The sequence below is a fragment of the Lactuca saligna genome, chromosome 6 (assembly GCF_052625555.1).
Source record: "Lactuca saligna cultivar CGN05327 chromosome 6, ASM5262555v1, whole genome shotgun sequence".
Lineage (NCBI taxonomy): Eukaryota > Viridiplantae > Streptophyta > Magnoliopsida > Asterales > Asteraceae > Lactuca > Lactuca saligna.
In genome coordinates this window covers 150398531-150424490 of record NC_136422.1, presented here as the reverse complement: position 1 = coordinate 150424490, position 25960 = coordinate 150398531, and the positions used below count along the sequence as shown (strand labels likewise).

The 25960-nt window shown below is 40.6% G+C and overlaps 1 protein-coding gene across 1 annotated transcript in view; it reads left to right on the top strand.

Moving 5' to 3' along the window:
- LOC145003011 (uncharacterized) overlaps positions 1-17406 on the top strand; it is a 30184-nt gene extending 12778 nt beyond the window's left edge. The window contains exon 4 of the mRNA XM_078962178.1: positions 17274-17406. Within this exon, the coding sequence (XP_078818304.1) occupies positions 17274-17406 (133 nt within the window). The remainder of the gene's footprint in view (positions 1-17273) is intronic.
- Positions 17407-25960: the final 8554 nt, after the last annotated feature.

Here is a 25960-nt window from a genome sequence, read left to right as displayed (position 1 = left end):
CTATTCTCCAGCAGAGTTTGTTGCGGTGACCTGGGAGAGGTTCACCACCATGTTTCGTGATGAGTACGTTCCCTCGGTGCAACGAGATCGGTTGGCACAAGAGTTTTTGACCCTCAAGCAGGGTACGGAGTCTGTTACGGTTATTACCAGGATGTTTCATGAGAGGGCGATGTTCTGCCCTGAGCACGTGTCTACTGAGCAGGCACGTATGAGCCGTTATTTGAGTATTTTGAGGAGAGACATTTGGGAGTTCGTGGCGAACTCCTCGTACCGGATATTTTCCGAGCTTCAGGCGAATGCCTGGAAGAGGGAGATTGAGCTAGAGACTCAGGATAGGGAGGAGGCGGAGTCTCATGGGAGGGATCGGCGACCGGCACAGTCCCAGCCGACAGCCAAGCGGGCCAATCCCGCTGAGAGCAGGGAGCCAGAAGGGCCGCACTTGTGGAAAGTGCGACAAGGCTCGTGATGGAGTTTGTAGAGCGGGATCTTGCTACAAGTGTGGCAAGAAGGGGCATATGGCCAAGGATTGCCCCAAGGGGTTTGCAGTGTGTTTTCACTGCAACCAGACAGGACACAGGAAGGCCAAGTGTCCGCTGCTGCGAGGGTCAGCACAGGGAGCTTCTCAGGGGTTTGCCCCTGCTGCTGTTAGAGCTTCTGATAGTTGGCCGGTGAAGACCGAGACACCAAAGGCTCGGGGGAGAGCCTTCCAGTTGACTGCGCAGGAGGCCCGCGCAACGCCTGATGTCGTGGCTGGTATGTATTCTTTCATGTATTATTTTAATGCTTATATTATGATATGCGTAGGTACTTTTCTTGTGAGTTCTGTACCTGCTTTGGTGTTATTTGACTCAGGTGCGAGTTGATCTTTTATATCGTTGGCTTTTAGTCAGCACATCATTATTAGTCGAGAGGCATTGAGTCGACCTCTAAGAGTCTCCATCGCCGACGAGAGAGCAGTGTATGCCACGGAGGTGATTCGAGTATGTGTACTCGAGATTTTCGGTGAAGAGTTTCCTATTGATTTGGTACTGATTGTGATGGGGGACGTCTGTGTTATCGTAGGCATGGATTGGTTGAGCAGATTTGGAGCAGTTATCAACTGCGAGCAGAATCTGGTGACTATACGAGACCCAAGTGGGGAGTTCTTACGGTGTACGTCGAGGGTACCCATCCCGATTCAACATTTTGTTCGGCTGCTAGAGCGAGGCAGAGTCTACAGCAAGGTTGTAGTGGTTTTATAGCATATGTGATGGATACGAGAGTTGGTGCAGAGAGACCGAGTACGGTTGAGGAGGTCCCGATAGTGCGTGAATTCCCAAATGTTTTTCCCTAAGAGTTACCGGGTGCGCCTCCCGAGAGGCAGGTTGAGTTTCGCATTGATTTGATTCCGTGGGCAGCACCTATCGCCAAGGCGCCCTATCAAATTGCACCTCCAGAGATGCAGGAGTTATCCTCTCAGCTTCAGGAGCTGATGGGGAAGGGTTTATATGGCCGAGCAGCTCGCCGGGGGGAGTGTCGATCCTTTTTGTGAAGAAAAAGTATGGTTCACACCGAATGTGCATAGATTATCGAGAGCTTAATAAGTTAACGGTCAAGAACCGTTATCCTTGGCCGAGGATCGATGATTTGTTCGATCAGCTACAGGGAGTATCTTGGTTTTCCAAGATTGATCTGAGATCTGGATATCATCATATGAGGGTGCGCGAGGAGGATATCCAGAAGACCGCATTCAGGACTCGTTATGGGCATTACGAGTTCGTGGTAATGTCATTCGGGCTCACCAATGCGCCTGCAGCGTTCATGGATCTCATGAACAGGGTATGCAGACTGATGCTGGATCGATCAATGATTGTTTTCATTGATGACATTTTGGTGTATTCGAAGTCCAAGGAGCAGCATGAGGAGCATTTGCAAGAGATCCTCAGCATGCTGAGATCGGAGAGGCTTTATGACAAATTCTCCAAGTGTGATTTTTGGTTATGAGAGGTGTAGTTTCTTGCTCGCCTCTTAACCAAAAGGGGATTTTGGTCGATCCGACCATGATCGAGGCGGTGATGAGTTGGGAGGTGCCGAAATCTCCTTCTGAGATTAGGAGTTTTCTAGGGTTAGCCGGCTATTATCGGAGGTTCATCAGGGATTTCTCCAAGATTGTTGTTCCTCTCACCAGGTTGACTCGGAAGGGTGTGGTGTTCAGTTGGGGCCCAGAGTAGCAGGCCTCATTTGAGACTCTTCGCCAGAGACTGTGCGAAGCCCCGGTGTTGACTCTTCCAGAGGGGATGGAGGACTTTGTGGTGTATTCAGATGCATCGATAATTGGGTTGGGCACGATGTTGATGCAGAGAGGGCATGTGATCGCGTACGCATCGAGGCAACTGAAGCCCCATGAGGCAAGGTATCCCACCCACGATCTAGAGTTGGGGGTTGTGGTGTTCACCCTCAAGATTTGGTGCCATTATCTGTATGGGGTTCGGTGTACGATATACACGGACCACAAGAGTTTGAAGTATTTGATGGATTAGCCAAACCTGAACATGAGTCAGAGGAGATGGTTGGATGTGGTAAAGGATTATGATTGCGAGATCCTGTACCACCCGGGCAAGGCCAATGTGGTAGCCGACGCCCTGAGTCATAGAGCAGAGAGCGCTCTGATTCGGGATATTTATATAAGATTGACAGTGATGACTCCAGTGTTGGACACAATTAGAGGGGCTCAGGCTGAGGCAGTGAGACCGCGGAACCACAAGAGAGAACGAGTTATCGAACATGTTTCAGAGTTCGTGACCAATAGAAGAGGGCTTATGACCTTCCAGGGTCGGATTTGGGTACCGTTTGTTGGAGGAACGCGTACCATCTTGATGGAGGAGGCGCATAGATCGAGATTCTCGATCCATCCCGTGGCCACTAAGATGTTTCTGGATCTTAAAAGGGAGTATTGGTGGCCCTGTATGAAGAGAGATGTAGCGTGGTTCGTTGAGAGGTGCGTAACCTGTCGTAGGGTTAAGGCCGAATATCAGAGACCGCATGGTAAGTTGCACTCACTGGAAGTCCCAGAGTGGAAATGGGAACAGTTATCCATGGATTTTATCACCAAATTACTGAGAACGGCGAGGGGTGTCGATGCAATTTGGGTGATAGTAGACCGCTTAACAAAGAGAGCTCACTTTCTCGCCATTAGTGAGAGTTCTTCTGCGGAGAAGTTAGCAGAGATATATGTGAGAGAGGTGGTATTGCGGTATGGGGTGCCGATCTCGATTGTATCAGATCGACATGTGCGTTTCACTTCCATATTTTGGAAGAAATTCCATGAGGAGTTGGGTACAAGGCTGCATTTTAGTACCGCATACCACCCACAAACTGACGGTCAGAGCGAGCGGACAAATCAGACGCTCGAGGACATGCTCCGAGCATGTGTGTTGGATTTTGACGGAAGTTGGGACACGTATTTACCCTTAGCGGGGTTCTCCTACAATAACAGCCATCATTCAAGCATTGGTATGCCACCCTTTGAGCTGTTGTATGGAAGGAGGTGTCGAACTCCCATTTGTTGGGGAGAGGTAGGGCAATGAGTGATGGGTAGCATGGAGATCATGCTTCAGACGAAAGAGCAGATACAATAGGTCAGGCAGAGGTTGTTGACCGCTCAGATTCGCCAGAAGAGTTATGCGGATAGGCGACGATCCGAGCTAGAGTTCCAAGTCGGTGATTATGTTCTCCTGAAGATATATCCTTGGAAAGGAGTGATTCAATTCAGGAAGAGGGGCAAGCTAGGGCCCCGGTATATTGGGCCATTTAGAGTGATTGCGAGGGTGGGCAGAGTAGCATATTGCTTGGAGCTACCTGCAGAGTTGGAGCGGATTCATAATACCTTCCACGTGTCTCAGCTGAGGAAGTGTATAGCCGACGAGTCGGCGGTAGTGCCGTAGAGGACATTTAGGTGGATGCGAGCCTGAACTACGTGGAAGACCAGTTGCGATTATGGATCGGAAGATCAAGGTTCTGAGGAACAAGGAGGTGCCTCTGGTGCAGGTTCAATGGCAACATCGGAGAGGATCCGAGTTGAATTGGGAGCCAGAGCGGGAGATGCGTGAGCATCATCCGTAGTTATTTCAGGGATGAGACTTTGAGGGCAAAGTCTGATTCAAGTGGGGGAGAATTGTAACATTCGGAATTTCAGGTATTATATTTATTCATTTGAATTTCATGTTTTGTGGAAAGACTCGGCGAGTTGATGCGTAGACTCGCCGAGTAGAGATGCGAATCATTATCCGGGTGGATGGCTGGACTCGGCGAGTCGCCCCATGGTCTCGGCGAGTCCACGCTGTTTAATGAAACCCTAATTCCTCGGGTTTGAGTCCTATTTAAAGGGCCTTATGGCCGTCATTTGTGGCTACCAGACCCCAGAGAGAAACCCTAAGTGAGCTAGAGCGTTTATGAGAGGAAAGGAGTCATTTCTTGATCCTTTGTTGGTGTTTTTGCAAATAGAAGAGGACCAAGACAAGAGGAGGCTGAAGAGGGTGCTAATCCAGTGATTCCAGGGCTCAGAGACTCCATTTTGAGGTATTCATTCGACCCTTCTTCAGTTTATGGTGTAATTCTTAGAGTTAGGGCTTTTTAGCCCCATTAGAGGATGGTTATATGGAGTAATTGGTCCCTTCTCATGTTGGTGATGTAGATCTGGACCCAAAGAGGGATAGAGACCCTTTTTCCCTTCAGCTTTATGGGTATTAATGGAGTTTATGAACATAGGATGTCATTTTAGAGGCCATATCCTCAAATAAGGCCTTTGAGCCTTTGCATGTGCACCGAGATGCTAGCTTTACGTGATTATAATGCTTTGGGAAGTTGGATCTATGGTTTAGAGGAGCGGATCTGACCTCAAGAGGTCAGTTCAGCTTGAGCATGGTATGAAATCGCCAAGTCCAATAGCCGACTCGGCGAGTAGGACGAGGGTTTTCCCGATAATCACATAGTTGGTAACTCACTGAGTTGGGGAAGCGACTCGGTGAGTCAGAGGGAATCTAGAGGACAGAGTGCACGATGGTACTCGCTGAGTCAGGAGCTGGACTCGGCGAGTTGGGTCGGGACATTTCACAGATTGTGATCAATGATGATTTGCAGAATTGAGGTTGAATCAGTGAGACGAATGAGGACTAGGAGAGTGAAGAGCATGTGTGGACTCGCCGAGTCACAATTGCGCACTCGGCGAGTTTGATCAAGGTTGACCGTTGACTTCGTTGACTTTTAGGGTTAGTCAATGTTTGGACCTTAGAGCCATCGGAAGGGTAGGATAGTCTTTTACCCTTCCTAGTGGATATATTGAGAGGAAGAGATTAGCCTAGCCCTGAGGGTTGTATTAATTAGAGTATTTATTTCATGTGATTAGGCAGAGGCTAGACCAGAGTTACCGAGTTAGAGATTTACTGAGATATCCGAGGTGTGTCTTCTCATTATACTTTACCTTGAGTAGGTAAATAGAGTTATGTGAGATAGTGTTTGTATGCTATATATGTGTTATGTGTTGCACTGCATAATTCTATGTGATTTATGTTATGCATGTTGCAGAGTTAGAACCTGAGGGTTCACAGAGTTGGGTGCACGGACCCATAGAGTAATAGCCTCGAGTGGCTAATATGTGTTATATGTGGTATTTTGGGGAACTCACTAAGCTTTGTGCTTACAATGTTTTATATTATGTGTTTCAGGTACTAGTAAGGATCGCGGGAAGATGCCGGCTTGATCAGTACCCACACGGGATTTTATGCTATGAGATCTTGGGATTGATATATGTTATGAATTAAGTTATCAAACAATGATGTTTTTATGAATAATAAATGAATTATGTTTTTAAAAATGCGAATTTTTTTTTGGAAATTTACGTTGTTACAGCGTGTCCGAAGCACCTTAGTCACCCTAAAACATTTACTTGTAGTACTCGATTTCCCTTACATATATCATATACATATATAACCAACCAATAATATGTATACAAATGCATTATATGTAAATATAATTGTTTTCAAAAATATGCCTGTTATATTATACAACTACACACTTAAATACATAAGAAATAAATAAAATTTAAGAAAATATTTCAATGGTACAACTAAGTCCCAACGAAATCTAATTGTATAGAAAATCATGTTTCTACATCACCACACACAAAAGGAATACCACATAATTAAATTGGACAATCCTACACTCAAAGCCAAGAAAACCATTTGGAGGTGTTGTTCATACGTATTTCAGCTAGCCATAAAGGGCAGCAACACCCTTTGTTTCGCTTCTTCTTTCCCATCGATTTCACAACCCCGATTGTGCTCCTCCTTCCCTGTCAAATGAAGCAAACCAAACACTTTCCTTTTGATTTTCGATGTTTCCTTTTCCCCTGTCAAACAGTAAACTCAAACACCCATTTCCCCGATCGATTCCTATCAAACATCAACACCCAAACATCCAATTTCCAATGATTTCTATAAAAAAAATAATAAAGAAGTAAAGAAAGAAAATAAAAGAAATAGAAAGAAGAAGATCAGGTGAGCTGCCGGAGCAGCCCCCGTCTACGTACCTTTCTACCACCGAGAGCAAAACCCACCGAAGTGTGCGTTTCCCCGAAGCAAACACGGGAGGCGACAACCCCCTCTGATCCCTCGACCTCTTTCCTACCGCGACGACTCTGCTGCCTTACCCCATCCCCTTCTTCCCTTCGGCCCGTGGAACCCAGGAGACCACATCGATTTGCGAAGCCGAGCGACGAAACCCTTACTGGCCTCCTACCCCTCGTAACACTTTTAACCACGCAGAACCCTTGTACCTCCCTTTCACACCTCACTACCGGAGATGCCTTCCCCCTTCGACCTTACTGTTGCTTCCGTGCGTACTCCTCCCTCTCTCGATCGAAAACCTCGCCCCTTGCAAGATATCATTCATGTTTTCTTCGTGATTCTTCCAGATCAGAGGTGCATCGAAACCCCAAATAATTTTCTCCCGATTTCTGTTGAATCCGTGTGTTCCATTTGTCTTGTTTCGTTCGTAATATTATATTTGTCTCTTTTTTTCCCGACCAGTCCAAGTGACGAGGGCAAAAAGCCCTAATCCTCCTAAGTGTGAGCCATTAAACACATCTAGCCCCTCCATTTTCAGTTTTAATTTAAAATCAGTCTGTTTGCAAATATTTAATAATAACAGCCCTTATTTGAATTATCTAGCCAAATAAACCCCTCAATTGAAATACTTGATCTAAAATAGTCTCGTTGTGATTTAATCCATTACCAAACAGTTCCTATAGTTTCTAAAAAAAATTAAACACAATAATCCTATTATTTTATTTGTTACAAAATAACCCCTTGCGGTTAAAAATATTATAGAAAGTCTCGGGGGTTTGTTTTAGCTCAAAAAGACATCAAGATATGGGTTCTCACACAAATCTTCATGAAAATGAAACTAATTCTGTACAAATCGAACTCACGCTTTAAGGGTGAGTGCTTATGACCCCTTTTATTTCGAACTCACGCTTTAAGGGTGAGTGCTTATGACCCCTTTTATTTCCAAGGGGAATACATATGCCTAAATATCTTGTTTATACAAATCAATTTTCTTTTTATGTGAAAATACAATAAACTAAGTTTATAAAAATACTATTATTTAACAATTTAGAATATTATTATAAATAAACTAGTGTAAACTTTTCGTATACGTGTTATGATTATTTTATCGTGAAATAACTTGTTCACATAACAAATACTACATTATAAAAAATTATATGACTTTTATGTGACATTGGATACCATGTATGCTTGCTAACAGCACAACCAATTCCATTAAGGCATTTAGGCTTTCCTAGGTTCCCGAACCCACCCAACCCTCAGTTGTTGAAATATCTCTCATTAATATCAGCTAGCAACCTTATAAATATAGCCACATGCAACAGAGATCAAATAATCCTTCGAGTAAAAGACTCAATCCTAGAACAGTTGAACCCAAATGAGACGTTGCGTAATAGGGTCAAGTTTGTCACTCTGAGATTATCCATCCTATTCCACATGTAACCTAGCATATTCACTTAGTAAGTAACTCACATTGGAGAGAGTACCACAAAGAACAAAGCAAGAGCCATTTGGACAACAGAAAAACTAACCAACATACTCTAACCAAACCATTCTATTCAACTATCTAAACCATACTGACAGGTAATTCCAAGAGCTCAAACAATCAGGCAAAACTTAAACAGGCCATCCTATAACTGACCGATCAGTACTAGCATGCAGGTCTACAAGCATATACAGTAGGCATATAAGGCATCCTTCCTAAATCCCTAGACCTAATCTAGCATGCAGTTCACATATTCTCAATTCATATCATAACATAACATACCATGTATGACTATTTTAGGGACAACCTACTCGACCTCGGCCGATTGCACACATCACACTCTTTCTTCTTTATTAAAACCCTTAATTTTAATTTTAGAAAAATGTTATTTTTCTTGTAAACATTCCTTCAGACACAAGATTTAAGTCCAGACACACCCGAGAGTGTGTCTGAATCCCTCAAACCAAGGCTCTGCCACCAACTTGTAACATCCCAAAATTTAAAGCCAAAAATTTCACTTTTAATTAGGTAAGTTTTGAAAACAGTAGTCTGTAAACATCATCAGTGTCATTCAAATCATACTCAAACCCAAATGTCAAAAATCAAAACTATAACATGTCATAGTAAAACAATATCACGGTGCAATCCATAAGGATCTCTTAATGTGGAAAATCATAGTGTGATGTGTTGTGATCAAGCCAACTCCTTTCCTTTCTAAGAAAAAGTACATGAAACCAAAACTGAAAACTGTAAGCACGAAGCTTAGTGAGTTCCTCCAGCATACTACATACCACACAATAAACATACTGCCAGACATATTTGGATGCCCGACCTACCCTACTGAGCATATATGGGTGCTCAACCTACTTATGTTAGGAATATATGGGTGCCCGACCTACCCCTGTCAAACATATTTGGGTGCCAGACCTACCCTGTCACGCATATCTGGGTGCTCGACCAACCCTGCCAGACATATCTGAGTGTCGGACCTACCCTCCAGTTTAATTCAACCGACTACGAGGACTATTTCACCCCCAAACACTACCACATAATAACATAGCATAACATATTGTCAGGCATATCTGGGTGCCCGACATACCCTCCGGTTTATCTCAACTAGTTACGAGGTCTAATCCACCCCTCCTAACAGTATCACATAATATCATAACATACTATCACATAAAGCATAACAAATAGTGGCATACCAAACAATTATCATAAAGACAATCATCTCTAATATAATCAGCTAATAGTGAGCCGACATTGGTTCCTTTGACCTACTTCTACAGGATGCAACTCACCTCACACTGATGAAGTCATGCAGACAAAACTCAAGCTGCTGGATGATAGATTTCCAAACTGTCAACATCAAAATAACACCCAATTAAAAACTGGGTTCCAATTCATAACCATAAGTCCATGTTTGGTGTAAAAAGACTACTTTACCCCTAACCTAGCTTGATTCAACCCCAAGGCCCAAGCTCACACTCCAAAGGTCTAAAAGTCAAACAATTGACCAAAGCCCAACATATGGCATAATTTTCCAAATTGGTCCCAAACCCCGCACATGGACTTACTTTAAGGCCCGACCATTTATTCTAGTCCAAACATTTGGTATTCCGGCGGTCAAATATCTCATAATCATCAAGGCCCACATATGGCCCACTTGTGGCCTGTCACACCCCCAAACCAAGGATGGCGGAAACATCCAGGGGTGGAGGACTTCATGTATTGTATCATAACCACAATTTCAATAGTAATTTAAGCAAACACAACCAACATATATATAATTGAAAAAGTTACATCACTTGTATAAATGACATGATTCGAAATCAATTACAATATGTTGACAAAATATGAAAAGTTTGACGCCTTAACGTCCCATCCTCAAAAGCACTTGATTACCTGGTTAGTGTTTTCCTGAGAATACAAGTTGTTTGAAAAGTGTCAACACAAAGGTTGGTGAGTTCATAAGATTTTATTATAAAACTTAGTAGAAGCTTTCACATATAAATGTCGCGTTTGTTTCAGAAAAATCCGATATTTTCCTTAAAATCCGTATAATGTAGCCTTATAACCAAAGACCAAAATGTATAAGAAATCATCCTTACTTAGTAGAAATGTCGTGAGTTTGAAATGATATGGAAAGTAAATTTTTAAATCAACCTAAAACCTACTTCGGTTTTATGAAATCCCGTAAACTTTATGAATTGTTATCTCCCTAGGTGAGTCGCTATAATCATACTGTGACTATGTGAACCTGCCACAACGTTTCTCAGGCGTCGTGAAAATGAAATGACATTTGTCACCCGTAGACCTGCAGGTCCCACTGTAGCTAGCAGCAAGGTGTGGGGTGTCAAACCCAATATAGATCTATATACAAGTATCACGTTCTCCCTCAAGGAGATTCTGATTATAACTACCATGAATTATATCCCGCACTCGGACGTACGGGGAGAGAGAGAGTCTCACAACATAGGTTAACAAGTTTACGTGAAATGTGGGTGAATATAAATCTTTCTTGTATGAATGTACCCTTTTTGTACGAGTGTGTTGAGTGATGTATCATAAACTATACCTATTATAGTTTATCTAAAATGTATGTAATATGTATGAACTCTTTTATAGATATGTATTAGTGTTATGAATTTATCAAACTATACTTTTTATAGTTTAATATACGCGTTCTAAATGAATGAATAATATTTATTATGAATTACTTAGTTTCAGTTCATGATGACAAACTAACAAGGAAACACATTCAATAATTAGAACTCATGATTATACACTTTGCTCAACATAATACAAAGTGTTATGATATTTACATGCTGTTGGCCAACTTTAGCCATTCTGCCCTGTTTTGGAAAAATCATAGAAAAATCATACGAAGTCGAAAACTAGATCCGTAAATTCTGAGAGTTCACAAAATTTGTCTAGTTTACTCATAATTTTTTTCACGATTTTTAACGACCTCCAACCTGGGTGAATAAGTCCAAAATCATAGACTGGTCTGGATTGTTGTTTGAAATGATAGGCAGTTTTGTAAAAATCACCATAAATTGTAGAAAAATCGTATGGAGATGTGCAAGTAGCCATTTTAAATCTAAGAACTTGAACCATTTGCAAATTGTACAGTTTTGAAAACAAAAATGTTTAAGATGCCCAAAACAGTCCGTGAATGGAGTTGAACTTTTCTGATGAAGGTTGTTAGAAAAATTTAGTTATGTTCTTAGTGTTTTAGCTTGTATTCCCCCCTCCCCCCCCCCCCCCCCCCCACTTGAAAACTTGAAAAAACATGAAAATGTAGGGGTATGAACTCACCTTAAATGATTTCAGTAGATGATTGTTGAAGAATGGAAGTGTTTAATCCAAGAACACTTGGAGATGCCTTGAAGATTTTCGAGAATCTAACATTATAGTTATGGAGTTTGTGTAAGAAATCAAAGATTTGAGTAGAATGAAGTGAAATAATAATAGGGAGGATGAATTTTTACTTACTAAGAGTGGAAGAACACTTGAAATCAGCCTTGAATCTCAAAATTTGTGTAGAAAGAGTTTGAGAGAAAAGTGGTGTTTGTTACTTAGTGGAATGAGAGCAATGAGAGAAAATGAGGAGAGTGGGTGTTTGTTCCAGCTCAAAAAAACGTGGGAGTGAGTGTAATTTGAGTGTAAGGGACATTGAAGTGACATAAGTAAGGTGGGGAGGTATGGCTGGTCATAGAGTGGGTGTGGGGTGGTTGCTTGTGTCATAAGTTAAGGCAAAGTCAACACTCCACCTTAAATAAATCCCCCATTAGATCTTTATTATTTAGATAATGATTTTCATAAAAATATGTTTAAATTATGAATATTTAGAGTTTATTATGTTAAAATATAATTTCTGGAGAAAATCCCGCTTTAAAATCACGAAAAACGGGCTCAAAATGTTAAAAATATCAAAAATGGGCTAAAAGTGACAAATTTCCGAAATCTGGCCGAGGTTCGGCCTTCTGATACTGAAACCAAGAGGAGGAAGGATAGAAAACGAGAGGGGAGAAGAGAGAGGGTAGGAACCGAGAGGGGGGAGGAGAGAACAGAGGGGCGCGAAGAGACAGAGAGGAGAGAAGGAGCAAAGACCGAGAGGAGGGAAGAGACAGAGAGGCGGAGCAGAGACCGAGCGACCAGAAGAGACCGAGAGAGGCAGAGACCGAGCGACCAGAAGCGACCGAGAGAGGCAGAGACCGAGCGACCAGAAGCGACCGAGAGAGGCAGAGACCGAGGCTTGGTCTCGCATGCCTCAGCCACCAGAGGCTCGGTTCTGGTCCTAAGAGGCCTCTCTTCCCGGTTTCGGTTCCTAAAGCCTATTTTTCTCGTTTTCGCCCCGTTTTAAGCCGTTTTTGACCCGGTTAAGGGTCGGTATGACCCGAATGATTCCAAAAAGTTACGGGAAACTTTTGAGAGAGATTTGGGAGAGATTTCACCAACTTGGAGAGATTTGACATTCTTGGAGAGATTTCTCATACAAAGAGATATTTGAGAGAGATTTCGCATACTTGGAGGGATTTGGGAGAGATTTGACACTCTTGGAGAGATTTCTCATACAAAGAGATATTTGAGAGAGATTTCACATACTTGGAGAGATTTAGGAGAGATTTGACATTCTTGGAGAGATTTTTCATACAAAGAGATATTTGAGAGAGATTTCGCATACTTGGAGGGATTTAGGAGAGATTTGACATTCTTGGAGAGATTTCTCATACAAAGAGATATTTGAGAGAGATTTCAAGTGTGCTATTTGTGAGTGTTTGGCTCCGCTATGCAAGTTTCTTGAGCACCGTTAAGTCATGATTAAGGATCCCACACACTCCCCATGAGTATGCAACATGGTTTTTATCAATTTAGTTCATTGATTAGCACTAGGGCTTAGGAAATTTTAACACAAGGCTTTTCTCAAGTGATGTTTTCCCATTAATATAGCAAGTTATACAGTATGAACATAACACAAACCCTAATACACAAGGTTTAATCGAGTTGATCGGCTAGACTTGATGATTTGACTTGACTCAAGATTGACGATTGTCACATGGCCCAATTTGGAGGACTTTCTAATGGGCCTTAGCCTAAAGCCCACAATTTCCTTAGTCCATAAACCTATTCCTACTTGGCCAACGAAGGCCCACAACAACTTAGTACAAGAAATGGCCCAACAAGAACCCAAACCTAATTAGGGTTTTTCACATAAAAAGAGGATTAGGATTAAGTGTTCTTGCTTAACCCATTGAGGACTTAGATCATTAAGTCCATCACTCTATTAGGCCAAACATACAATGTAATTAAGCATAAATCATACTTCAATCCTCTGGTCCGAACGCGGGTCCTGACAATCCAAAACTAAAAACTTAAAAAATTAGGGTTTTCTAAACCGTAATTAGGGTTTCTAACCCAAAGCACATGCCAATTAGTCAAACAGTTTGGCTTTTAGGTTAATTAGGGGTTCATTAGGTCAATTAAGGTTTCATTAGGTCGAGCACCACCCATTGCCACCTTGGGCAATGGTGGTCGATGACACCATACGACAGCAGCCACCACGTCACAGTGGTGGTTATGATTCTAGTCCAATCATGTCCAAGCATCCTAAAAGCAATCTAATCACATGCAAATGCACACTGCCACCCAACACGGCGGTTGGCGGCAACACAAGTCGGCATGAGGTGGAAGCCACCACCTCACGGTGGTGGTGAAGGGTTTTCCTTGCTTAATCCGGCCAAACATGAATCATTCTACAAAACCCCATCTAACCCAGACTTAAACACAATAAATCACACACACAACCATAACCATATGGGGACTGGTGGTGGCAGAGTGGTGGTATAACGTGGCAGCCATGGTGGTTTTTCTCATTCTTCGGCCAACTAACACTCATTAAAGGTATTGAAATACGTACCCACCCACGGACAAAACACCCACCGTGCAACAACACATCAAACATGGAGGAGGAGGACGGGCGACGGAGAAAGTAGCTACAGCGGCGACGTCGATGTCTGCTGGAAAGGAGGTGGCAAAGGGCGATCGGAGTAGCACCAGTGACGGATGTGGCACGTCTGTAGATGGAGATATAAGGCATCAAAAGAAGAAGACAATAGGGGATGAAGGTCACTTGATTTTTGCAAAAAGGAATGGCAGCCGCAATGCTCGGCGAGTCGGTGCAGCAAGGAATGGAGATGGCTGTATTGGTGGTTCACATCAACGAATCGGCAGTGGTCAGGGAGGCTACACATGGTGGCGACTGAAGAGCACTCCAAGTGGAGGCGGCTGTTAGAAAAATTAGGGTTAGGGTTGAGGGTGATGATCCTTAAGACTGGAGAAACGACCGTCGGGTTCATGTCCCGTATTCTAATCAAAATTTGATCAAAATTTCCAAAATCAAACCCTCCTTACAAGATTTGTTTTCAATTTAAATCCGAAATTTTCCCTTTAGCCCCTGCCTCCATAAATCCTTTCATAATAAGTCCATGAAAATTACCAATCATACCATGACTTCTGAAATCCTTTTCAAATTAAATTCTTACTTTAACAAACAACCCTCAACCTTGAAAATTCTTTACAAACTGATCTAGAAATTACACTCTTAACTCCCTAAGTCCAAATTGAAGGGTTTTGAGCATTCTAACACTCCTAAGGTGTATATGCAACCCTAGAAACCATGGATCTATGTTTTACTAAGATACATGAAAATTTTGATTTCCAAGGTTATTAACCTAACTAGCATGGCATGGGGAACTTTTAAACATAATAGCTAGTTAAAGTACATATCTTTTTGTTGTTTGGATTCCTTGAGAACCTTGTGAGCCTAGCACCCACAACACTTAGAATAACCTTAAGAGAAGTACACTTGCACTCAAAATTTGCCTATCCCTCTTACACTTGCTTGTAGTGCCTATTTTGCTAGACATGGAGTCTTTATATCGTTGTGTCACAAGTAGGGTTACACCATGTAAACCCTAATTGTCATGGCTTTCCATATTTTATGATCCATGGGTTTGTAACCTCCATGGACTATCCATGGAGCACCTTATGGGTTTTAGCCCAATCTACACAAACCATGGATCATTAGCCCAATATACAAGAATACATGATTTACACAATCAACCCCATATATTTAATTAGTCTCTTTTTGATCACTTAATCAATTCCAAATTAATTCTTTGATAAATACTAATTAAATAATATTAATATATTAGAACTTATAATGTATTAATAATTCTTAAGTGTCCTTTCTCTCATTTAGTCTATCCAAGTGTTGTAATGCCATTCAACCTAAATGAACCATGCCAACCGGGTCAAGTACATTCCATAAATAGTTATGAACTTAGACACCTAATCCAACACAAATTATATAAATTAACCTCCAAAACCAATGCCTAGCTAAATTATTCCGAATTTAGGGCTACTATTCATTTATTAATTTTATCTATTTATTTATTTAATAAACGGAATGTGAGAACACATGTGTATAGATCTATACGGGGTTGACATCCCCACCTGCGAGTGCTACATACAACCCTTGACAGATCAATCGAAGTAGGTGATAGGTGTCTATAATTTTTACTACGACGTCCAATGAAGCGTTATAAGGGAGTACACTCAATCACATAGCTCAGTTATAAGACTCACTATAAACAATAACTAGAATATATATATATATATATATATATATATATATATATATATATATATATATATATATATATATATATATATATATATATATATATATATATATATATCACTACAACCATGGTCTTGGTTGCTTTCAAAACTGTTTTTAAGTATGGATTACTTACGCAATAGTACAATTTGGTTTTCAAGGATACTCAAATATTGTTTACAAACACGGTTTTTAAGTATGGATTTACTTATACAAGGATACATTTTGGATTTTAAAGACTCAATGGAAACACTGTTTCAACTATTGTTATTCATAAAAAAGAGAATACTTTTTAGACTTTTTAAAAGTATTATTGCAGTTAGTAGAAAACCTGTAACGCTCACCAACCTTGTGTTGACCCTCAAAACTACATGTATTCTCAGGAAACTACTAAACAAACATTTAAGATGGATTTGATTATAGATGACCTAGTTTACTTGTTATTGTATTATATGCCTATTTGTTAAGGCAATTCATGTATTATTATTATTTGTAAAAAAACATTGTATTTAAGTATGAAGATGGAACATAAATTCTATTTTGTTTATTGTTGTACATGTGCTATATATTCAATTTACCTATGATCCATGAACTTTTTAACATCCCATCTTTCAAGTAACTTCAAATTCATCCCTTGATCCTTGAATTATGTCATTTTGGACATTGGTTTGGAAAGAAGAGGCAAAGGGTGGCCCAAGTGGCAAAATGGTGATTTTGGGGACTTGAGTAGTACGTTGGGGCATAGATGTGAGTACACTAAGTGTACTAGGGTGCGCCCTAGTATGCTGGCCATACACATATGTACACTGGGCATACGAGTGCCAAAGTGAAACCCTAACTTTAAGGGTTTATGGAGTATTTAAGCATCTTATGAACTATTTCCTCTCATCTTTTCTAGCCTCCAAGTCTTCGAAGCATTTTTTTGCAAACCCTAGTCAATAAAAGAGAGTTTTAGGAAGCTTTAGAAGGTATAAAGCTTCTACCTTTATCCTTGAATTGTGTAGATCTTATTTTGGTTACTTTTTTGGATTTCTTCTTGTCCTAAGAGTCCCAATATTGTGCATGCTTCGTTTTGTTCGAGTTAAGCTCTCCTTTCAGACCCTAGGGTGGGTCCTAAGGACTAAAAATGAGGTCCCTTGAGCTAGTTTGACCCCTAGTTTTTATAGGAGGTCTTAATGGGTTAAGACCATGTATGAAGCCCTTTTTGGTTGACCAAAGTCTTAAAGTTTCAGACTTTATGGTTTTAGAGCACATTTTCTATCCCACATTCTTCTACACAAGCACGGTACGAAACCCCTGATTCGGACCCTAAGCATTCTGAGGCTGGAGTAGTCCCTCCAACCTCAGATGTCTCAACTAGTCTGATACCTGGTACGGGTATAGGACGACCAGGTGTTAATGATTCACTTTTGGAATATTATGTTGACAGGGCACATTCGAGGCATCAGGAACTCACAAGGTCCCAAGTTGAAGTGACTCTCATCTCAATATGAAACAGGCCTATACAAAACAGCTTACCATTTGTTGCTCCTTCTGACAAAGTCACCGATTTGAACATCACTTTTGGAGAAACTCCCAAGACTCATCATGATTCTATGCATTCTGATCCCAATGAAGAACTTTTAGAATAAATGATTGTTGATGACGACAGTGCCTCTATTGCTGATACTCTTGCGCTACCGTCTGTTCTCTTTCAATCCAAACCATCTCCATCTCCATCAAAATTTGATTTCGGATTCTCATCATCCTCTTCTGGACCCATAGATGAGGAAATTCACATCAAAGATCATTATCAAGGTAATATTGTTGCTGCAACTGACTCCACTCAAAAACCTCTAGATGACGCTACCACAAAGTCCACTCCTTCCGAACCACAAGCGAATCCAGAACTCAACGAAGCTAAGCCTCAAGATTCTAATTCTGACACCGGATCTTATGCTAGGAACTATATTGATCCATTTGCTTTAATGGATATTAAAACCAATGTCTCAGACATCATGAAAAAGGTTGATGCCCTGGAAACATCTGTGGCAGTACTAAACTCAGTGATTGATGTCAAACTTTCCGGACTGGATTCCAAACTTGATGCCATTATCCTAGACCTGTCCGCAACCAAAAAATCTAGACCAACAACGGCAGAACGATAGAGGAAGTGGAGAAGAAATATGATGCACGTGTAGATCACTAACTTGACACCATAACCACCATGCTCAAAGTTCATGATGATATGCTCAATGCATCTAATGAGCTCATCAAGTAAACATACATCCATCATGAAAAGCAAATCTAGCGTTTGGAGAAGGAGATTCAGAAGAAGGATGAAATGAACTTGATCATACAACAAGTTCTTATCAAAATCCTCAGAGCATCATGGAACAATGTTGATATTCCCAATAACAAATTTGATGAAATGCTCTCGATCCTCAACAAACTATTCGACCATCTAAAAGCTCAAGCTAAAATAGCGGAAGCTTATGATACTCTGCTACTTCAAATGAACACCATCTTTTAGAAAGTTTTTGACCACTTCTCGGAACTTCAAGAGTCCTCTTCGCTTGCATCGATCACCAGGTTCTCCGCTGCAAGAGGGGGAGAAGGACCAAGCTGAAGAAATCAACCTTGGAAGCCTGCCTCAGAATGGTAGCTTCAAGACGAAAATTCTGATGATGATGTCCAAGTGCTTTCCCATAATTATGATGATGATTATAGTCATGAAGAGTATTTGTATGTGAGGAGTGGAGTAGTAGCACTTCCAGCTCTATGGAAGTATCCTGCTAAGGTGTTGATAGAAGAAGAAAGGAGGATCTGGTCAGTAGTGAATTGGCCATCCACTCTGGCTGACGTTTTGAAGAGAAGTATAGAAGAGGCTAAGGTAAAAAGAAAATTAACGGATGATGCCTTCCGAGCCACTACATCGATGTTGCCTCTGGTCTCTCCTCCCAAGATACCTCTAGTTGATGAGGGATCTCCGCTTCGGAAGCCCGATGATCTTTTGGAAGAGCCACTACCTTAATCTCTTCCAAAGCTCTCGATCGTTGAAAACATGCAACATCTCCTTTCTGTCCTCAACTAGAAGTAAGACAAGGGTAAGAAGCCCATCTCTAAATCTCAACAAATTCACCACTCTGGATTTCCTCCAAGCCAAAAATCAGGTTGGTCCCAAGATGAAATCAATCGGACACTTGAAGAATGTATTCAGATTCAAGCCTTGAAAGATGACCCTAATCCGATGCTTGGGCTGTCACCTCTCTACCATGAAGGGATTATCCATGATTTGGATATAGTACCATTTATGTACTACGATATTCCCAAAAATGATTCATACTAACTTGATCTGGCACTATCTCCTTACAGCAAGTACTACACCAAGTTTTCCCCCTTGCATCCAAATGCCGATCCACAATTGATCATCCGAATCGAGCGTGAACGAATGAAGACCTTTTATTTGAAGAATTCTCTATCCCAAAAGGAAGTGTGGTCTAGAAAAAGGATCACCAAAATCCCAGGGTGTGCAAGGAAGGTTCTAAGCAGGTTTGATCTAAACTGTGTGTTGTTTCGTTACTATATCCTCCAGAATAAACCAACGCCATACACCATCTATGATGCTGATTTTCCTATGATTAATCCAAACGACATCTTAACCATTAATGCTTATTTATGTAACCATCAAGATAATGATCTCAACATGGGAGGCTATCATGCTGCCTTAAGTTTTCTTAAGGATTATGTGGTGGAACTTTGCAGATGCGACTATGAATTGGCATATCTGTTTGGAACCGAAAAATACTTTGCCAAAATCGACTTTGTTATGCCAGAAGCTGAGTTGATGGCTGGAGGACTCATCGATGAACCAGTAGTATGGTATGTTTACAAGCAACGAAAATAAAACAAAATGGACTTCTTCGGAGTCCTCGACAAACACCTAGTTCCAACGAAAGTCCTTCAAAAATTCATTAGTCGTGCATCCAAGTCCGAAGCTCCTAAAAATGTCAAGGCAAACTTTGTGAGTCAGCTCCAATGGTACATTGAAGTTAGAGTTTTATTGTATCGAGTATATGTATTTATCTAGGAAGAAACAAACTGAGCTGATCTTATTGTTATGCTCACTTAGGGGAGGGGGGGTTGTTAGTACCTGAAAGTGAATCTCTAGCAATCACTTAACAAGTTCCAAGATCAGTCTTAGTTCAAAAGTGAAAGATGTTCCACTGTCAATGGAAAAGAAGTATTGGCATCAGGAGTAAAAGCTCATGGTGTGAACTCAAAGGAGTCCGAGATGATGAATATGCTCCGAATTAGTTTGTCCATCTCCATTAATTACTTTTATCATTTTGTTTGATGTAACGTATCATAGAACATAATATCTTTTGTAAAATTAGATAATCTGAGTGTCAGGAGTAACTTTATTCTCCGGTTCTATTATGCTTTTTTTGGGTTAGTACGATGTAACTTATTCTCCTATTTAATGAGCATTCAATGAAAAATAAAATATATATATTGCTTCACCAAAGATGGATATTTTCACATTTATTTCACTTACATCTTTCTTTCAAACATTTTTCTTGTTCATTTATTTTCTTTACTTTGATCATTAACTTCTTACTTTATTCATGAATTGAATACTTTGTTGAATCTTCAACTTTAAGTCTTGGATGGTCATACCAGACTTGACTGGAACATTCGTTTAGTAGCAGACATTGATCTTAAGCATTAACTCAAGCTTTGAGTTTCCAAACCTTGTCCCTGCACAAGCTTGCTTCAATTTCTAAGCTCCTTGATGCAACTCCTTCTTCCTTAAGCCCACAAAGAACATACTTTTAGCTCAAAATACACACTTATGGGGTTAGGTTTGCTAAAATGACTAGAGGGGTTGGAGGCTGAAAAGATGGGGGTAAATGATCCATAAAGATGCTTAAATACCTCATAAACCCTAAAAATTAGGATTTCACTCGGACATGAGTATACCCAGCGTACATATGTGTACGCCCAGTGTACTAGGGTACACCCTAGTACGCTTAGCGTACCCACATGTATGCTTAGCATACTCCTCCTACATCAAAATTACAATCCTGCCACTTAGGCTTCCCATGGCCACTTACTTCCAATCGAAGAACAAAACATGACATAATTTAAAGTTAAGAGATGGATTTGAAAATACTTAAAATCCGGGGTGTTACCAAATCAGGAAAGAATCTAAGAATCATCTCTTGCCTGATGGAAATAAGGTTTTTAAAGAAGAGATGATTTGCTTTCTTGGGCCACATGGTCGATAATCAAGACAAGGGTAAGGAAATCAAATAAATTTCGTAAGTGTGTGATTAACAAGGCGAATTTCCATTGGATCTTCCTGGAATACCTCCAATCAGACAGTTCAAATCCCAAATTGTCCTAAACCTAGGTGTAGCACCAGTAACACGATCTCCTTTTCTTCTGGCTCCATCGGAATTGCAAGAACTATCCAATCAACTCCAAGAACTTCTTGACAAAAGCTTTACATGGTCAAGCTTATCTCCATGGGGAGCTCTTATATTATTTGTCAAAAAGAATGATGGATTATTCAGGATATGCATCGACTATCGAGAGTTGAACAAACTTCCCATCAAGAACCAATATCCACTCCCGAGGATCAATAACCTGTTCGACCAGCTACACGGACCCCATTACTACTCAAAGATCGATGTAAGATTCGTCTATTATCAAGTTAGAGTTCAAGAAGATGACATTCTAAAGATGAAATTCAAGACTCGGTACGGTCACTACGAGTTTCTAGTTATGCCATTTGGACTGACCAACGATGCCAAACGAAGTATGCCAATTCCTAGGGCTTGCGGAGTATTCTCGAAGATTCATCGAGAACTTCTCTACAATAGCCGAGCCTCTCACCACTCTAACCAGAAGGACAAGAATTTTGATTGGGGAGACAGATAAGAGTGTACCTTCCAGAAATTAAAACAATTTTTATGAAGTGCACCTATTTTTCCTCTTCCATAAGGAACAAAAGACTTTATAGTATTCCGCAACGCCTCTCGCCAAGGATCAGGATACATACCGATGTAAATGAATCATGTCATTGCATAGGAATCCAGACAAATTAAGCCAAACAAGATTAACTACACTACCCATGACTTCGAATTGAGAGTCGTAGTGTTTTCCTTAATGTTTTGGAGACACTACCTGTAACATACATGTTTTGAAATCGTGTTATGTAATTATTAAAAGTGAATAATAGTACGAAATAATATATTATATTGAGCGTTGAGTTCTAACGGATAGTTTGTTTTTACTAGAAATGAAGTAAAACTATGCTTAGAATCATTCAGGAAGTATTGGAAGTCTTATGAGATTCCAATCAAATGCCAAATAGAGAAATTTAGTGAAAATATAAAACTTGAAATAAGTAAAATTTTATTATTTAAAGTTATAAAGAATCTCGTTCGAAACATTTAGGCGAAAACCTTGTTGAAATCCAAGTTATAACCAAGGTTGCAAAAATCGCTCGACGTTAACTAGTCGGTGGACTGGGGTCAAGGGATTAATCGGCTAGGCGGAGATTAATCGGGTACCATTAATTGCTAATTTGTTGAATTTTAGAAAAAAGAATATGACTAATATCATATCAAAGTTCGTAAATATCACTAATATGATAACAAAATAAGTTAATATGATTAATACAACACTAATTATGCAAGGATTAAACGCTAGGTGCCCTCTAATCGGTCGAGTAGCGCCTAAGGATTAATCGGGACTTAGTCGGGACTTTTACAATAGTGGTTATAACAAAGTAGTTATGACCAATCGAAGATCCGCGATAAAACCAACAAACACTATGTCGCGTAAAAAGTGAGTTTCCGATAAACTACTTTTTAGTCTTATTGATCTAAATGAAAGTTGTAGTACTTGTAAAAATCATAAACTTTCATATAAAAAACTACTAAATCTGACTTCGTATAAGGAAGTTATGATTTTTCTAAGTTTCGGAATAGAAGTAGACAGCTAAAAACTCGAAATAAAGATCGAGCGATATTTAGTCGACACAACCTAAGCGAGAATCAAAGGTCTCGTCAATAGTAGTACAACGGTAAAAAGTCTGACGAAAACAGACGTCGGATGAAGAAGTTATGAATTTTTAACGGATTTTCGTGTCCCGGTCTGTTAAAAATAATAATATTAAAATTAAACTAAAGATTAGCCGACAAAGTCTAAACGAATGTTGTAGAGCATGATTTTACCTATGCGTGCATACAAGAACATCAAAAACGGAGCTCGTATGCGAAAGTTATGGATTTTAGAAGTTTGGGGCACAAAAGTCGAGAATAATTGCAAAATCCGAGAAAAATCGCATGGATAAGCCTTATCCGGAACCGGCCACGTCACCCTCTATCTGAGTAGGCCGCGTGTGTAACATCCGGAACTTCAGGTATTATATTTATTCATTTGAATTTTAGGTTTTGTGGAAGGACTCGGCGAGTTGATGCGTTGACTCGCCGACTAGAGACGCGAATTATTATCCGGGTGGATGGTTGGACTCGGCGAGTCCATGCTGTTTAATGAAACCCTAATTCCTCGGGTTTGAGGCCTATTTAAAGGGCCTTATGGCCGTCATTTGCGGTTACCAGACCCCATAGAGAAACCCTAAGTGAGCTAGAGCGTTTGTGAGAGGAAAGGAGTCATTTCTTGATCCTTTGTTGGTGTTTTTGCAAATAGAAGAGGACCAAGACAAGAGGAGGCTGAAGAGGGTGCTAATCCAGTGATTCCAGGGCTTAGAGACTCCATTTTGAGGTATTCATTCGACCCTTCTTCAGTTTTTGGCGTAATTCTTAGAGTTAGGGCTTTTTAGCCCCATTAGAGGATGGTTATATGGAGTAATTGGTCCCTTCTCGTGTTGGTGCTGTAGATCTGGATCCAAAGAGGTCCAGAGACCCTTTTTCCCTTGAGCTTTATGGGTATTAATGGAGGTTATGAACTTAGGATGTCATTTTAGAGGCCATATCTTCAAATAAGGCCTTTGAGCCTTTGCATGTGCAATAAGATGCTAGTTTTACGTGATTATAATGCTTTGGGAAGCTGGATCTATGGTTTAGAGGAGCGGATCTGACCTCAAGAGGTCAGTTCAGCTTGAGCATGGCATGAACTCGCTGAGTCCAATAGCTGACTTGGCGAGTAGGACGATGGTTTTCCCGATAATCACACAGTTGGTGACTCACTGAGTTGGGGAAGAGACTCGGTGAGTCAGAGGGAATCTATAGGACATAGTGCACGATGGCACTCGCCGAGTCAGGAGCCGGACTCAGCGAGTTGGGTCGGGTCATTTCACAGATTGTGATCAGTGATGATTTGCATAATTGAGGTTGACTCAATGGGACGAATGAGGACTAGGAGAGTGAAGAGCATGCGTGGACTCGCTGAGTCACAGTTGCGCATTTGGCGAGTTTGATCAAGGTTGACCGTTAACTTCGTTGACTTTTAGGGTTAGTCAATGTTTGGACCTTAGAGCCATCGGAAGGGTAGGATAGTCTTTTACCCTTCCTAGTAGATGTATTGAGAGCAAGAGATTAGCCTAGGTTGCTTTCAGCAACCCTAAGGAGACCTTGGAGCATGCTTAGGGTGACCTCTTCCTTGTTCATGTGGTAGGTCATCCTAAATTGATTATAACATGGAGGCAAAGAGTGAAGCACCATGTCGATCGCCAAGTCTTCCCCAAAGTCAACAATCAACTTGCGAAGACGGTCGACATACCTTTGCATCTTTTGCATGTGCACGGTAAGAGATTCTCGATGACCCATCTTATCGGAAATCATGTTAGTGAAACTATCATAATGCTCTTGTCTCGTGTTTTGGTGGTATCTCTCCAACAAGTCTTGGTGCATCTCGTAAGGATACATGTCCTCATAGGAATTTTGGAATTCGGAGTTCATAGTGGCTATCATGATGCAGTGAACCTTCGTTGCATCATGTTCATGGGTCTCAAAGACAGTCAATTCAGCCGGAGTAGCGATTTCAGGGTTAATCTTCTCGAGCTTCTCATCGAGGACATACTCCTTGTCCTCATAGCGAGCAATTGTGCGAATGTATCTTATCCATTCGCTAAAGTTCGTCCCATCGAAACTAACCTTTTGACAAAGGCTCATCAATGTGAATGAACTCACAGCAGCGTTGTTCACGTTCGACATCTACAATTAGAAAGGAAAAAGATAGATTAGAATATGAATCCCTAATTACCACCCAATAAGAAAAATTAGGGCTAGGATCCAACAACAATATTTACACATTATAAAAGGGATGTCGTAATCCAACATGCAAACAATTTGAAGGTAAGTGAATGACGATTCACTAATTCTCCATCATGAAAACATAACTTTAAGTTCTAAAAGCATTGAGAATTCCTAGGTTTGGATGAGATTCATTGAAACCTTTCAATGGCATGTTTAAATCTCGATATGCCCCTCTCGTTTGTGACTGGGATACTGAGGATCACAAAGTGGGTGTGAATTACCATGCAAATTCACATGGTGCCTTCATTCTAACAATCACCTATTCGATGTGCCGGTAAACCACACATGCTCCATCGAGCTATGATAAACAATGAATCACCCTTTGCCACCTTCGCTTAGAACCAATTAGTGTGCCGGTAAACCACACACGCTCCACTAACTTCTTAGCAAGGTGCAAAGTGTAATTTCATGGGATTGCATCAATTCACTTTTCCTAAAGTAACTAGGATTGGGAAATTTTTGAAAACCATGTAGTTACTTTGTATTTCATATTATACTTTTAATGAGAGGATGAGGTTGCCTTATCCTACCCGTTCGGCTAACAACCCTCCACCGATCAAGCAAGCGGTGGGTGTGGGTGTACACCCATTAAGCGCCATTTTATAGGCAGCAACCTTATACCCACCTTAAAGATCAGCTTCGTGAATGAGGCCTACAAACGGTAAGACTAGCATATTAATTATACATATATATTTATTAAACTTGTAATAATATAATAGTATAGGGTGTATTTTAAACATTTCAAAAATACTAGCTTTTTAATCTCCAATTTAAAATTTTCGAAATTTAATACCATTTAAATTTAAATTTTAAATATTAAAACTCTTGATTTAATAATTATCACAAATTAAACTATTAATTTAAATTATTATATCATAAGGGATTATCTAAATCATGAGGATAATTACCATTTAAA